The sequence below is a fragment of the Hippoglossus hippoglossus genome, chromosome 23 (assembly GCF_009819705.1).
Source record: "Hippoglossus hippoglossus isolate fHipHip1 chromosome 23, fHipHip1.pri, whole genome shotgun sequence".
In the NCBI taxonomy this organism is placed as follows: Eukaryota; Metazoa; Chordata; class Actinopteri; order Pleuronectiformes; family Pleuronectidae; genus Hippoglossus; species Hippoglossus hippoglossus.
Genome location: NC_047173.1, coordinates 590,224 through 606,156, shown reverse-complemented (window position 1 = coordinate 606,156; position 15,933 = coordinate 590,224). Strand labels below are relative to the sequence as shown.

At 40.9% G+C, this 15,933-nt stretch overlaps 1 protein-coding gene across 1 annotated transcript; it reads right to left on the bottom strand.

Annotated features, from left to right (window-relative positions):
- Positions 1-486: 486 nt before the first annotated feature.
- On the bottom strand, positions 487-6,202 carry LOC117757662. The gene is made up of 5 exons (XM_034579000.1): positions 5,699-6,202; positions 3,714-4,156; positions 1,313-3,671; positions 1,129-1,197; positions 487-992 (listed from the first exon to the last, which is right to left on the bottom strand). Exons 2-5 carry the CDS (start codon positions 4,140-4,142, stop codon positions 967-969), a joined length of 2,883 nt encoding a protein of 960 aa, XP_034434891.1. The 5' UTR covers positions 4,143-4,156; positions 5,699-6,202; the 3' UTR covers positions 487-966.
- Between the last annotated feature and the right edge of the window lie 9,731 nt (positions 6,203-15,933).

Below are 15,933 nucleotides of genomic sequence, written 5' to 3'. Positions count from 1 at the left end.
GAAGTTTAGACAACTACAACAAGCTGGCCTGTTTTTTCTCTCCTCTTCCTTCTTTCGGCCGTCCTCCCCAGAAAAAAAACTAAATAATAAAACTACAGAATTAAAAACAAAATACCATGAAAGCAGCCAGATAGTGGCTACTGTTATCTCAGATGTCACTAATAGTTTAGCTTTCTCCTAACTGTAGCAAAAGGCCTACGGATACAACTGATTAAAGTTCAGTATTATGTCTAAAGCCTGGAATCCTCCAATTGCATCTCAAGGGGCTTTATACAACTATGAATTTGCAAATTGTCTATTCTGTTTTGGAGCCACAATTTTACAGCTGCTGATGTAACATGTAACCAAAGTGAAAACAGCCATATAGCTAGCGTCACTCCGGTTCCCAATCCGATGTCAGAATCTAAAACTGGAGATCACTTTTATGTGCAATCTACACTGCAAAGTCTATCTAGTGGTTAAATAAAAGTACACATGAAACGAGCAGAAATTGAGCCATTGCAAGACTTTTATGACATCAACATTTTAAAGATAACACCATTGCCTACAGAATGTAACCACGGCTGAGTACAAAAACAATATCAAGTTAAAAGGGGGAAAAGAACAGGATCATATACATATGTATCCATCTCTTTATAAATTTATATGGGGAAAAAAATGTGTTTAAAATATCAAGCACTTCTAATTCAAACTGTAATCAGAGCATAAACACTAAAGTAAATGGAGAAACTTCATTGTGAGGTAGCTGGAAAAAGAGAATTTCTTTCCGATTGAAAACAACACTACCACAAACAGCTGATATTTTAAATACTAACATATGACACCGTTTGTGTAAACATGCATTCACACCATTAAAATACAAAATTTACGTACAGAATCATATACAGCAACAGTTATTAACAACCTGTCCATTGGAACAAGAGTGGACAGTGGAACGTTCTCCTCAATGATAGATCTTTGAGATCTTTACCTCTTCCTCTCGCTGGCGGAACCTGTTGTAAAAACGGCAGAGAACGAGAGATTATAACTGCATCTCAAAATAACAAAAATCTGGTGACATTGTACAGTGCATCAGGTGGCTGTAAAACAATTTTTATACATGGAGCAAATCATGTTAAGGAAAATCACCTTTCTTTGTTAGCATTGCCCCCTTTTTCCTGCTCTCCAACCATTTGTAACCAACACCAACGTTGGATCCTATAGTAAGAATGAGGATCACGAAAAAGTTTTACATCAGGCACATTAGAAATAACTTGATGTGATTATGATGAATTTATGGAAAAATCATTGAAAAAATGTCAATACAACGCACTTTGGTCTCTTTGAATGTCTCGATTTCTGGCCTTGGTCAAATGTTTCGCTTCAGACATGGCCCTCTTCATCAGGGGAGTTGCAGACTCGTGGGAGTTGTGCCTCCATTTCCTCTTACTGGTTGCTGTAGGGGTCTTTGGAGCAAGGGTTTCATCTTTACCCTGCCTGTTCACACGTTCTTTTGAAAGTTTCAGGTTATTATTGTGCACCGACTTAACCAAAAGGCGAGGAATCGCACAAGTACCTGAGGTGGCATCTGCCTTCTTGTCCACAGGCCGAAGCCGTTTCTCTGGTGACTGTTCAGATAATAGTATGGTTTTTCGAGGCCTTGTCTTGGCAGTTCCACAGAGGCGGGTTACAATTTCTGTTGGCGGTCTGTTTTGTTGATGAGATATAACACCACTGTCTTTTGGGACTGATGGGGGCTTTCTCTCTGTTGCCTTTTCTTTGCTAATCTGATCGTCTTTTTTAGCCACTTTGTCAGACTCTAGGGAAACTTTAACTCTTTTTGAGGTTGTTGGTTTGTTACTCTTGTGTTGAACATACTCAGAGCCAACTTCAGCTTCAATCAACTGTCCAGCATTTTTTACGCAGAGAGACAGGTCAGAGCGTTCAGCAGATGACCTCATTTCTTGGAGCGTTTCTTTAGTAGGTCCATACTCACTGTCCACAATTTCAGGTGAATGTCTCTTTTGTGTAATACACGATGAAATGGCACTATCCACAAACCCTGAAGAGATAGATCTCCTGCTGTTCTCCTTTTTGTGGTTTTGGTCACTTTCATCCTCCGTGTCAGAGTCAAGGATAATTACACCTTCGATATTTTTCCTGTTGGTATCCTGTTGAACATGCTTAAGACCAGCTTTATTTTCAAGGTGCTGCCCACTTGTTGCTGTACTATGCGATAGCTCAGGACGCTGCGGGACTGGCAAGTCTGCAGTTTCTTTCACGGGTTGATGCAGACTGTCCAAAGTTTCAGGTGGATGTCCTATTTGCTGACCCCATGGGGCATCTCCATAGTCCATTGAGCCTGAAGAGGGTGATCTCTTACGTTTAGCTTTCTTTCTGCAATTTAGGTCACTTTCATCCTCGGAGTCAGAATCAACAATTATTATGTCTGGTTTTTTTGAATACGTTTGTCTGATGGTCTTGAGTTGGACATTCTTTGAGCTAGCTTTGGCTTCAATCAACTTGCTAAGTTCTTCCATACAGCTCCCCTTGTCAGGGCGCCTGCTTCGACCTTTTTGCACAGTTGTAGCCTCATTATGTTCAGATGCATAATCGTCTGTCTCTGGAGGCAGAGGTGCTGAGTAATCACAGCTGTCGTCTGTTTCACTACTGTCTTCAGGCTCAGAGTGGAACGTGCTGCTGTTAGGTGTATGTGTGTCTCCCTCGAGGACCATTTCATGTTCAGGTGTGCTTCTTCCTGATGCCATCTCAAAACTGTTCACAAATTGTGCAGATTTAGCTTGTAGAAAGCTCTTAACTGTGTCAAATACCTCCATAGCAGAAGCCGCTACTGGTTTAGGAACTGGACAGTCTGTTGGAATCATGTCACCGTGCCCATCTTTGTCTCCACTTTTACTGTCATCTTGCACAATGTTCTCTGGGATGTCCTGGATTTCATTTTCTGGTTCATATATAATGTTTGTGATGCTTATAGGCAAGACTATGAAGTCATCCATCTGATCGTCACTCTCATCTCCATCTTTGAAATCCTCATAGGAAGGACTACATGAAAATGAGTGGTTTGTTTGCACTCCCAGTTGTCTCTCACTGTCACATTTAGGACATAAATGTTCAAAACCATCATCAGTTTCAACAAAACATGGACAAGTACAGAGTTGTGCTGTATCCAGTAAAATCTGCTTCTCTTCTGAAACGCTTTCAGTCTTTACCTGAGCCTGACCCTGCACATGTCCATGGCCTTCATTTTCAAATAGTGACTGCTTTTTGTTGTATTCTGGAAAAGATATCTCTTGAGCCAATCTCTTCTTCTCTGGATTTTCATCTTCACTTATATCTTCATACTGAGGATTTTCAGCACATGGCAGGAAGCTACATTTCTCATGCTCTGTGTTTGGAAGTTTTGTCATCACCTGTGACACGTCTTCATAATCTGAAATGTCTTCATATTTTGGATCTTTCAAAAGTTTCAGATCGTGTTCCAGACTCTTGCTTTCAGGAAGGAGGGGCAGTTCTTGGACGTTGGCAATTTTTCCAGTAACTTCTAGACACAAATCTGTTTGTGAATGCACAGAACGTGCATCCTCCATCACACATTGATGACTTGCTTGGTTCCACAGCAGTTCACTTTGGTCTGTAGAAATTGATATTACGCTATGAATCTGAATTTGATCAACTGATGAAGTAACCATGGGATGTGCAATTACTTCCTGATCCGTTATATGACAATGTTGATCTTCAGAGGTTTTCCTTCTATTGGGAAATGTGTCTTGATTTTCATCGAGTACAAGTAATTTGTTTCCAGTTATAACTGAACTGTGCCTGGTTTGAGGATCTACAGAGACATCAGTCACACCTTGCGAATTGTCCAAGTCTACTGTCCAACCCACATTGTCAACTGGTTTTAGCCTTGCATCTCCTTCCTCTTTCACCGTCATGTGTTTGGGAGACCAGGAAACACCAGTCACCTTGTGCAATTCCTCCAAATTCCTGTTGATATTTAACTCCACAGATGTGTATTCTTCTTTTGGCTTGTTGCAGTGTTCCTTCTCAGTCCGTTCACTCAAAGTCCTTCCAGACCTTGATGTGAGAACTACTGGACTCTTGTCGTCATTCTTTGTGCCGGTGGCAGCAACTGTCCTCATACGTTGTAGATAGTCTGTGGAGAGGAAAGAGAAGAACGTTATTTATATCGCCACTCTCATTCTGTTGCAGTATGACTTTAGAAAAGATGCCAATCTCAGCAATGTTTTTTCACTTTCTACAGACAGTAGACAGTCAATGAATAACGAAGAGTGATCAAGTATTTTCCTAATATAGGTCATGGGGGATAAACATCATAATTTTAAAGCCCTTTTTCAGCGCCACGTTTATGAGTATACAATCCCCAATTTAGAAATAAGAGCATTGTAAGTGATTCTAACAGTTAAAATTGCAGAAAACCCTACATTTCAAAATCAATAAAAAGATCAAAGTTACCTTATAATGCTATCAAGACCTCCAGATAAAATAAGTCTTTGGTTTTTGAGTTGTTGCTGAGATGTCATTACTTGTCTAAAGTGGCATCACATCATTAATTCCTTACAATGTTGTTGAACAGCAGCACAGAGATCAGTGCATGATCAGGCAATGCAAAATATCAATCACTGTTGATGGTCTCCCAGACCACTAGGATAGTGCTTTGGAATCAGAATTAGGGCCGAGCATGACAGTGCACGTTTAACTCATCAGTACAAACAAAATTATTGGGTACAATGACATTAACCCAACAGGAAGTCTGTCATTTTGTATTTCCTATGAAATTTTGGGGTGTGTTGAAGAGACTATGCATGGTCCTCATGGACCCGCTCAATCATACACATTCCCATATCTCACCAATACACTTGTGATGGACCACCAGGATAGTGGTAGATTAACATGTAAAAGGACAAGCATACACAATGTCGAGTAAAGACAAAATCATGGCATCAAAGACTTAAGTAGAAATTAAGAAAGGCCACAGCTTCTTAGGGGCGCATTATCACCTCATCATTCTAATAGTAATGCAAGAGTAGTTTTGGAATAAATGGAATTAACATTCGTCTTAAAAATTATGATCCCACCCACACTATCCAGTGATGTCCAGTGGACATCAGTAGGCACTATCCAGCCATCAACAATGGAGTTCATTAGTATTTTGCATGTGCCTGACCATGCACTGATAACTTACTGCTGTTTAACATCATTGTAAAGAATTAGTGATGTGATGCTACTTCATATAAACAATGCTATCTCACCAACAACTTGGGTATTGATGAAATAAGCTAACATGGAGATTTTTACAATAAAGTTATTTTTGAAAATCAATTTTAACGTTATAATCACTTAAAATGCTGACTTTTTTTATATTTATATTATATTATATACTCTGAGGCCTATATTAAAAAGGAGATTTGCCCAGACAGTCAGCCCCCCAAACAGTGTAAATTTAGTTAGCCCATATCTCCCTTAATTTGGATCCGAAACATGACATTTCGGTACCATAGATTTCTTATGTGACCAATCATGTCGAATTCCATTCAGATCTGTGAAGGTGTAACCCAAAATTGTGATGATTAGTAACAGAGTGACCCATTGTATCAATTAAAATAATCTACATAGCCAATATTGTCAACACATTCATTTTTAGGATCTTAAATGTGTTTTACAGAGATTTGTGTACCTCTTGAATGTCTCTCTGATGGAACTGTAGGACAATCACTTGTCGGAGTAAATTCAGCATTTACTTTGCTGCCCTTTGAACTGGCCAGTGGAAGTGCTTTTCCAAGTGCAGCAATGCCCAGCTCAGCACTGCTGACACATTGCACCTCTACATATTGTTGTGTCCCTTTGTCAGAGGATGTGGGGAGGTTTCCAGTGCTTTGGGTTCTTCTGTACTGTTTAACCTCTTTCGCAATATAGTCATGTATTTCGTCATCTGTAAGTGGTTTTATTTCTTGCACTGGTGATGGACGAGTTAACTGCTGCTGGTACCGGGGAGTTCTTGAATGTAATAGGTTTTGTGTTCCAATCTGTTCATAGCTGAGAGCATCCAGTGAACTTCTCCCTTGCCGACAATTTCCTTTCAGCAAGGCACATTGCAGTGGGCTAGATGTTTGCTTCAGAGGCCCAGAATACCCTTGACCCCTTAAAGGAAGTGTCTCTGCTGTGTCTCCAACGGTCTTTCTCTGAGGTGCTACAGAACTGGTACCAACTGAAAAGGCATAACTTAAATGTTTTTGCTGCAGTGTAGCATTATTGTTCACATATGACCCTTTCTGGGAATATCTACTAAGACTTTGCCCAATACATTCCTCATCTTGTCCACCATTATAAAGACGTTGTCTCCCAGTGTTTTCATTAGCGCAGCTGCTTTGTGCAGTGTCATGTAGTGATGGATTATAGTCAGGATTAGCTTTTCTGCTTTGTTGGTGCCAACTATTCCAAGAAGTCCATTCACTGTCCCCAGGTTTTGGGTGCTGGTATCCAGTGCTTGCTACATTGTGGTGGAGACTTTGGAAATGTTGCCTTGATTGTGCATCGTCTTGCTGCCTCTGAGCTGGACCATCAACGACTCTGAGCTCCTCAGGATCTTGAGGGGCTACCATGTTGATTTGTATTCCATTTGCTGGGTGAACCACTGGTGCTGGTGTAACATTGTTACACTGATGTTGGACAGCAGGGTATGCTCTGTCTTGGCTGTGTGAACATCCAGACCACATTGCATGGAGAGCTATCTTTCAATTGATGACTTCAGTTCAGCGTTTCTCAGGTCTAGGAAAACAAAAAAAAGGAAAATTAGAATGTGGATGAGTCCATGTTTATAGAAAATTTCTGCTACATGTTAAATACCAATGTATCAAATGACACTGACAACTGTTGCTCCATATCTGCTGGATGTGTGACTATGCAACTGTTGCATAGCTCACCCTATTAACTTAAAAGGCAATTACATATTCAAAAATCATTTAAAACATAGGTTAGATGGATTCTGTTCTTTCACCATAATCCAGCTGACCCAGTTCTTTACATTCTGTAGACAACTGTACATTTGTTCTTTGCAGACTAAATGTATTTTTAACTCATCTTTTGTAGCAATAACTTCAGGGTCGCGTGCATTGATAGGAGATTTGTGTATCCATCTCTCAGGCTGAAACTACTCACACACAAATGTGAATTACACATACAAAATATTTCTACAGCTACAAAACTTTAACACATGCACAAAAGGTGATTGACAACTACAACATTACGTCACAAGCACAAAATATAGGTGACCCTAATTTGATACCACACAAATGCTTCCAACTTCAAAGAAAATGACTAAATTACCTGCATAAACATTATGAATGCCAATAGTGTGTATTTGAGCAAACGAGGATGGCAAATCTATCCAACAGTTCCACAAATCTTACAGAATTTAAGAAAAAGACTGAAGGGAACCACCCCAGCCCTGTTAAGTAGGTGGCAGTTTAACACCTCACTCCTAGCAGACCTTTAATGAAATGAACGAATCCCCAGAAATCTCACCGTCACTACTCTGGTAAACAGCCATAACAGTTTTGAGAGCACATCTGATTTCGCACTCTACGCATAAGAAAAAACAGGGGAAAAAAACTGAAACTGAAAAATTACTCATTATAGCATTTCACACACATTAATTTAACCTTCAACAAAAGTTAAAAGTACCATTTTCCATGATTACTATAAAAGGAACCATACCAACACACATGAACACAGCCCTTATTTCAGTTTTGCTCAAGCCTGACAAAGACCAAACATCCTCAAGGACAGGCTGTTTTTGGAACACCTACGTCCTCATGAATAGATAACAACATTCCTCAATGATCTGATAACAGAAGAAGAACCTACACTGCATTTTCTGAGTTGAAACTTGGCTCAGTAATGATACTGGTACAGCAGCAATGCTCGAGGCCTGTCCTCCAAACTATAGTTTTTATGAAACAAAATTACTCTAAAACTAGAGAGGCCATAAAGCTACAAAACAGGTTTGCACTGACTCAGCATTTGATTGTCTGACTCACCAGCAGACAACACCTGGTTATAACTGGGCTAAATATGAACAATGTTTCAGCAACTGAATTGCCTCTCTATACTGTTGCTCTTCTAAAAGTCAAGGAGAGGTCGACCAACAGAGTCTCCCCATGGTTGAACAATAATAGTGTTCAACACTGAAAAAAACGAGTTTCTCTTTGTTGGCACCAAATCCACCTTAACAAAATCAGACAGTTCTCCTTCACCATTGGTAATTCCTTAGTTTCCCCCTCCCTCAGGTTAAGAGTCCGCATGCTTCCATTTACGTAACATTAATTGTCTTCGCCCGTCTCTCACAACCATAAACTCGTCCAGAACTCTGCCGCTCGCATCATTTCCAGAACCCCCTCCATTAATAACATCACTCCTGTCCTTCAGCAGCTTCATTGGTATCCCGGTCGAATACCCCGTTGTTTTTAAGATTCTGCTCCTCACCTTTACGGACATCCGTAACGTTGACTCTTTGAATCCTGTCTCAAAGGCCATCTTTTTAAACTGACATATTTAGACTGTTTTGGCCAACATACATAATGTTTCATTTACTGTTAATTTTATTGATCAACCACAACTAGGAGGATAGAGCACAGCAGTCCTATATTTAGCTGCTCTGCATTGGCTTCCTGTAACATCTAGAATTGACTTAAAAGTCCTCCTCCTTGTATACAAAGCCCTTAATGGACAAGGGCCAAGCTAGATTGCCAACTCCCTCATTAGCTACCTGCACTCCAGAACACTGAGGTCATCTGCTGCAGGTCTACTGAAGGTTCCCAGCAGTAGCCAAAAGAAGATGAAGCCTTTGTCAATTATGCCCCCAAACTATGGAACACACTACCAATAGATATAAGGGAAGCCAGCTCACTAGATATTTTCAAAAGAAAGCTTAAAACATGAGTAGAATCTTCACTAGCCTCACGATTCAGCATTCAACGATTCAAATGCACAACGATGCATTTCAATGGATCACATCCACAGTATTCTATATTGAAGTCAGTTTCTTCTCCTTACTTTTCCAAATGTTGGTGATTAAATAAAACCCAGAAATCACACACACACACACACACACACACACACACACACACACACACACACACACACACACACACACACACCAAAAACCGAGGTCTGAACAGAACCGTGGATTAGGAGAATCGTTACACCCCTAGTGGACAGTAAAAGCTATGGATGAAAGCATGAGGACATAAGGCAGACAGTGGTGCAGACAGATCTACAAGGAATCAAGAGAGCAAAACACCAACTTATAGATCTCTATGACGGTATGAGAAGTGTAAATCGTATAAATACACTGACAAACATACAAACGTATTGTATTTCAATGTATATGTTCGACAAAGACAGCCAAATTGCGAGTCAATTAAAATGTTAGTTACAGTCCCTTGCAAGTAGAGGGCGCTGCAGCTCCCCATTTCCAGCGCACGCCCCAGCTGCATGTCATTAGCAGGCAGAGAGTTGGTCCTAAACCGACGGTCCAGGAATATTCTGCTTTAAGGATTATTCAGTGGGCCGAAGCTCGCGGTTGTCCCGGCCATACTTCATACAAACACACATATCGTCCGGGGTATAAGCATGTGGCCACCCGTATAAGTCCTACGTAACGTGGAATGTATTCACTTCAAATGAAATCAGTTCGAAACGCTAGTTCCGCCTTTACTACACAAAGCGCGCGGGGGAACTGTTTTACACTTAATTAGAGTTGTTACATTAAACACATTAAAACGGCAAACGCCAATGACCCCTCCAACACTCAATAGTAACCCTAACCCTAACCGAATGTCCACATGTTACCTTAAAAGTACCCAGCGCGCTCCTCGTCAACACTTTCCTTGTGCCCCCAAAGTTTCCACAAATTCGTTGATAGTATTTTTCTACGGCAAAATCCCACCGCGTTAAACCTCACTCCGGAAGTTTCGTTATCCGTGAACGCTGGGAGCGGCTGTGGTCCGAGATCCCGGAGTCCGAAGCATAAAGTGGGGCCCGACGCGGGCAGAGACAGGGGAGTTGTTGTTTTCTCGACCTGCTCCTGACCATTGCTCCTGACCATCAATCCTCACCATGGCTCCTCACCATGGCTCCTCACCCCTGAGAGCTGCCGCAGGGACGGTGAAGGAGGAGGCGGCACCGGACTCCTTATATGGGGTGTTAAGTGAGCTCTGATTGGTGGCCTTTCGGAAAGTACTGTTGTTGTTGAAATAATCATAATACTATAGTAATTTCCTTGATTTATCGAAATGAACTGGTCTATGTACAATAAATTCAAACTTAGAGTGGGGTATTATCTTTGCAGACGAATGAGATACTTTGGAATTCCCTGTGTTTTTGCACGAATAATACAGTGAACAATGAAAGTGACTGACAACTTTCTTTCAGCTGGAAATTAAAACTATGGAGTAATACATGTCTAAATTTGCATAATCTTTGAGAGAAATAAGTTAGAGTTTAGAGATATATTTTTTCTTTTTCTAAATAAGACACACATGACAACTGACATGGCAGAAACAAAGAGAGAACAACAGATATACACTGCCAGTGGTTATATAGCAACAATACAAAGATAGACTTCAGAGGCCCCTATGTCTTCATGAATGGACAGAGAGTCACACTGTAGAGATAGTGTGCCCCAAAAACAAGTGAGTTTGGAATTAAAAATGAAGATGTCCAGGTATTGTTACCATAAATACTCATTATGATTAAAAACAATACTCTGTTTCTTTAACAGTTCAGATATTTCATTTTCTCCTTTTGTGTTCTGTGTACCATGTTTCAGTTAAAAATGTATCTCTTGTTTCTTTTAATGGAAGGGGTCTAAGAGACATGACAAAAATAAAAATAAAAATGTTATCCTCTTTTATCGGATATCCAACCTCCCCTTCCTGTCTAAAATCCTTGAAAAGGTTGTAGCCAATCAGCTGTGAGAGTTTCTCCAGGAAAGTAATGTATATGAAGACTTTCAGTCGGGGTTGTGATGGAAATCTGAAAATACAAGAGGCTGGAACACCAAATTTATCTACGTGTATTTTCATAGGGGCTTTCTGCAGAAAAGATCAACACAGAGAGTCACAGGGATCTCAGAGTGAAGATGGAAAACAGTCAAATGCAAGGATCTTATATAGGAGAACTCAGACTGTTTGTCTGAGCCAGTTCAGACTGGTTCTGTAGGCACAGTTTGAGACAGGAATTAAAACACAGGAATGAATGATTTGCATACGTTTCCATTAGGTTCTTGGACAGTCAATAAGTAATAGAAAGGTCATACAGGTATATAGAAAGGTCATACAGGTTTCAGGTTACAAACACTTCAGGTCATAAAAGTCTTAGACAGGTATGCAAAAAGTTACTCTTCAACTACGAAATAGGTTTCAACCACACTTAGTTATTTTTCCACTACAGGGTTTAGAGCTAATCACAGCACGGAGACAGCCTTGGCAAAAGTCACTAATGACCTTCTAATAGCTTCAGATCAGGGATTTGTGTCTGTCCTCGTTCTGTTAGATCTTAGTGCAGCATTCAACACAATTGACCATCACATTTTATTACAGAGATTAGAACAGTTAATTAGCATTAAAGGAACCGCCCTAAACTGGTTTAAATCCTATTTTTCAGATCGATTCCAATTCGTGCAAATTAATGATGAGTCACCTGTGCGCACCAAAGTTAACCACGGTGTTCCACTGGGCTCTGTGCTCGGCCCAATTTTATTCTCATTATATATGCTTCCACTAGGAAACATTATCAGGACAACACTCTGTAAATTTCCACTGCTATGCGGATGACACCAAATTATACTTGTCAATAAAACCTGAACAATGTTATCAATTAACTAAACTCCAAGCATGTGTCAAGGACATAAAAACCTGGATGACCCGCAATTTCCTCTTATTAAACTCAGATAAAACAGAGGTTCTAATACTTGGCCCTAAACTCCTTAGAGATACATTATCTAATGATATAGCTGCGCTAGACGACATTGCCCTTGCTTCCAATGAAACAGTCAGGAACTTGGGAGTGATCTTCGATCCCGATTTGTCCTTTAATTCTCACTTAAAACTTATTTCTAGGACCGCCTTCTTTCACTTGCGTTACATCTCAAAAATCAGACATGTCCTTTCTCAAAAAGATGCAGAAAAAATAATCCAAGCCTTTGTTACATCCAGACTTGATTATTGTAATTCCTTATTATTAGGCTCCAGCAGTAAGTCGGCCTGAATTATTGTCCCAGTCCGCCCCTGTTTACAACAGCAAATATTAGGCAAAATTGTTGCCTGTATGTACAAATCACAAACTGTAATTAATAGAGGATTGCAGCTCCTCTCTTTCTCTCCCTGTCAGTGCTATTAAATCTGTATCAGAATCGGTTTTCAATATAGTAAAAAACACAAAAACAAAAATGTCACTGCACATTGTACCATGTATAACTGTGTACGTGACAAATAAAGCTTATCTTATCTTATCGAGTACACACAAATTAAGATAAAGTATAGAAAGGCATACAGGCATGTGGAAATGGAGTCTGGTTAGACTGTAACGGTAAGTGGACATGCTCTTGTTTTCAAGAAATCAAAACAAGTAAAAGACGTAACAAGCTAATAAAGAAAGTAACAGTTTTTCAAATATTGTTTAAATTCAAGGATTTCTTTCTGTATTTTCAGTGGTAGAGAAAGGAGGGAGGGGATGCATGTTAACTGTTCAAATCTTTATCTTAAATCAAAAAATAAACAAGTGTCTAATAAACCCTATGAAAAGCCTTTGTGTTGCCTTTTATTTTTAATGTGATTGACTTTTATTTTTTAATTGTGGCTAAGATACATCCCTTCCAATCCTCAGTATAAGATATATGTCAATTACAATAAATAAATATGTGGGCACATGGTGATAGTATCTTTGAATTTGGGCCCGTTCCCCTCTGAAATCTTCAGGTCCCTATGCATTACTCACGCATTCAGCAAGAGCTTATTATTTTTCTAAGTCCTCGTCTCTAGTGCCAGAGTTTGGCTTCTCTAGCTCGAGAGCTGAGGTAATGAAAATCAAATCAGGCATCCATTGGAGTCTGTGGCAGACCGCCGGCATCTTCTGACGCAGCTGTATCTATACTGTGCTGCGCTGAAGTCGGAACAGCCTTGTGTTAAAACCACAATGTTTCCGCTGAGAGGTGCGACTTCAGAGGAACTCGATTTAGAGAACTGGTTAGATCTGGCTGTGAGTCAAAGTGCGTATGACCTAGACTTCTTTTTGAAATCTAGATGCCATTACTCACAATGGGCCCCCTCCCTTTCCTATGCTGCTGAAGCTGAGAGGCAACAGTTTTTTTATGGGCCTTAAGTACAACTGTGAGGGACTATGCCAGTCAAGACTCTTTGACACCCTGCCTACAACATTAAAACAAGTAAATAATACAAATGAGCAATACAACATATATTCACAATCTCATATATATATACATATACATATATATATATTAATTAAACATAAATTATTAAGTGATTAAATGTAATAAAAATAGATTTGAAAAATTATTTAATGATTTATTAATAAATGAGCTAATACTTCATATAGATAAGCAATAAACATATCCTTCTATTGTGACATTCTTTCTCTGTCATCACAACACATAATTTATGAGCTTAATACCACTGGTGTCTTAACTTAAGGTTGGAAACCTTCATCAATTCCTGGATTTTCAAACAAACACATGATTATGCACTGATATTATCTTAATACAAGAATAAGAATAAATGAAAACACACTTTTAGTCTTAATCACATTTGGATACTTATATCATAATGATATAAGAAAGCTCAATATAAGAAGTTGATTGCAAATTAATGCATTTCATCCTTCTTTTGTCAGACAATTTCTTGTCGGTGCTACTTTGGAGATTTTCCTCCTTTAGTTTTAATTTTTTATTCATATCAGAATCAGAATCAGAATCAGAATTATTTTTATTGCCAAGTATATTTACACATACAGGAAATTGCCTTGGTGTGGTTGGTGCCTTTGGACATAAAAACAACAATCGGACATAAAACAACAATATATACAGAAAAAACAATAGGTTGTGTTATGGGCACGTGCGGTGCTAAGGTGCAGTGATTGGTTCCGGGATAGTGCCAATAATATATAAGTTATAAGTTATGTGCGGGGGGGGGGGCAGAGTCAGTGTGATGCAGGGGGTTTGTTTGTGAGCCCCACTGCCATGGGGAAAAAACTGTTCAGGTGGCGCGAGGTTTTGGTCCTGATGGCCCGGAACCTTTTTCCAGATGGGAGTCTCTGGAATAGGTGGTGGCCGGGATGGGAAGGATCAGCAATGATCTTGCCTGCTCTCTTCCTGGTCCTGGAGTGGAACAGGTGTAGGAGAGCCGGCAGGTCACAGCCGATGACCTTCTCAGCTGACCTAATGATCCGCTGCAGTCTGCCCTTGTCCTTGGCAGTGGAGGCAGCGAACCAGACGGTGATTGATGCAGTGAGGATGGACTCAATGATGGCCGTGTAGAACTCGACCATCACTTTCTGCGGCATGTTGAATTTCTTCAGTTGCCGCAGGAAGAACATCCTCTGCTGGGCCTTCTTGATGATGGTGGTCCACCTCAGGTCCTGTGCAATTATAGTCCCCAGGAATCTGAAAGACTCCACTGTTTTAACTGGGGAGTCGCACATGGTGAGGGGGGCGGTTTGGGCTGGGCTCCTCCTGAAGTCTGCTATCATCTCTACAGTTTTCGAAGCGTTCAGCTCCAGGAAGTTCTGGCTGCACCAGGAAGCCAGGCTGTCAACTTCCTCTCTGTAGGCGGCCTCGTCCCCATTGGAGATTAATCCAATTAGGGTTGTGTCGTCTGCAAACTTCAGGAGTTTGACAGAGGGGTGGCTGGAGATGCAGTTGTTGGTGTAGAGGGAGAAGAGTAGAGGGGAGAGCACACAACCTTGTGGGGCTCCAGTGCTGATGGTCCGGGGCTCAGAGACAAGCTTGCCCAGCCTCACGCGCTGCTTCCTGTCTGTCAGGAAGTCAGTGATCCACCTGCAGGTGGGCTCAGGCACGCTCAGCTGTGTCAACTTGTCTCGGAGAAGAGCTGGGGCGATAGTGTTGAATGCGGAGCTGAAGTCCACAAACAGGATCCTGGCGTAGGTGGCAGGGGAGTCAAGGTGCTGGAGGATGAAGTGGAGTCCCATGTTGACTGCGTCGTCTACAGACCTGTTGGCTCTGTAGGCAAACTGCAGTGGGTCGAGGAGGTGGTTGGTTATGGCCTTGAGGTGGGTCAGCACGAGGCGCTCAAAGGTCTTCATTACTACAGAGGTCAGGGCGACTGGTCTGTAGTCATTGAGGTCTGTGATCCTCTGCTTTTTGGGAACGGGGATGATGGTGGATGTTTTGAGGCAGGCAGGTACCACGCATTCAGCCAGTGAGGTGTTGAAGATGTCCGTGAACACTGGAGACAGCTGGTCCGCACAGTACCTGAGTGTGGAGGGGGAGACAGCGTCTGGTCCAGCTGCCATATGAATGAAGACGTAACCGCCTGTCATACGATAAATAGGTAAAGTTCTGAGACCAACCCACTATATTCAATAAAAGTAAAGTGACAAAGCAAATGAAATAGTTGCAAATAGTCCTATTCTTTGGCAACTGTGGAGAAAAAACTCCTTTCAAAATGGAAGAAAAATCGAGCAGAAGTGTGCTTCATATGCTTCAACTGGTTGGGCTGAGCGGAGAAAAATTAAGAAGAGGAGAAGTGGGTGGGAAAGAGGGGAGAGAAGAGAGGGGGGCCAAGGGGGAGGGGGAGAGAGAGAGAGAGAACAATTGCTTAATTTATAACCGTATGTACGTATGCAAACATTGGGATCTATAAAAACAAACTTGAC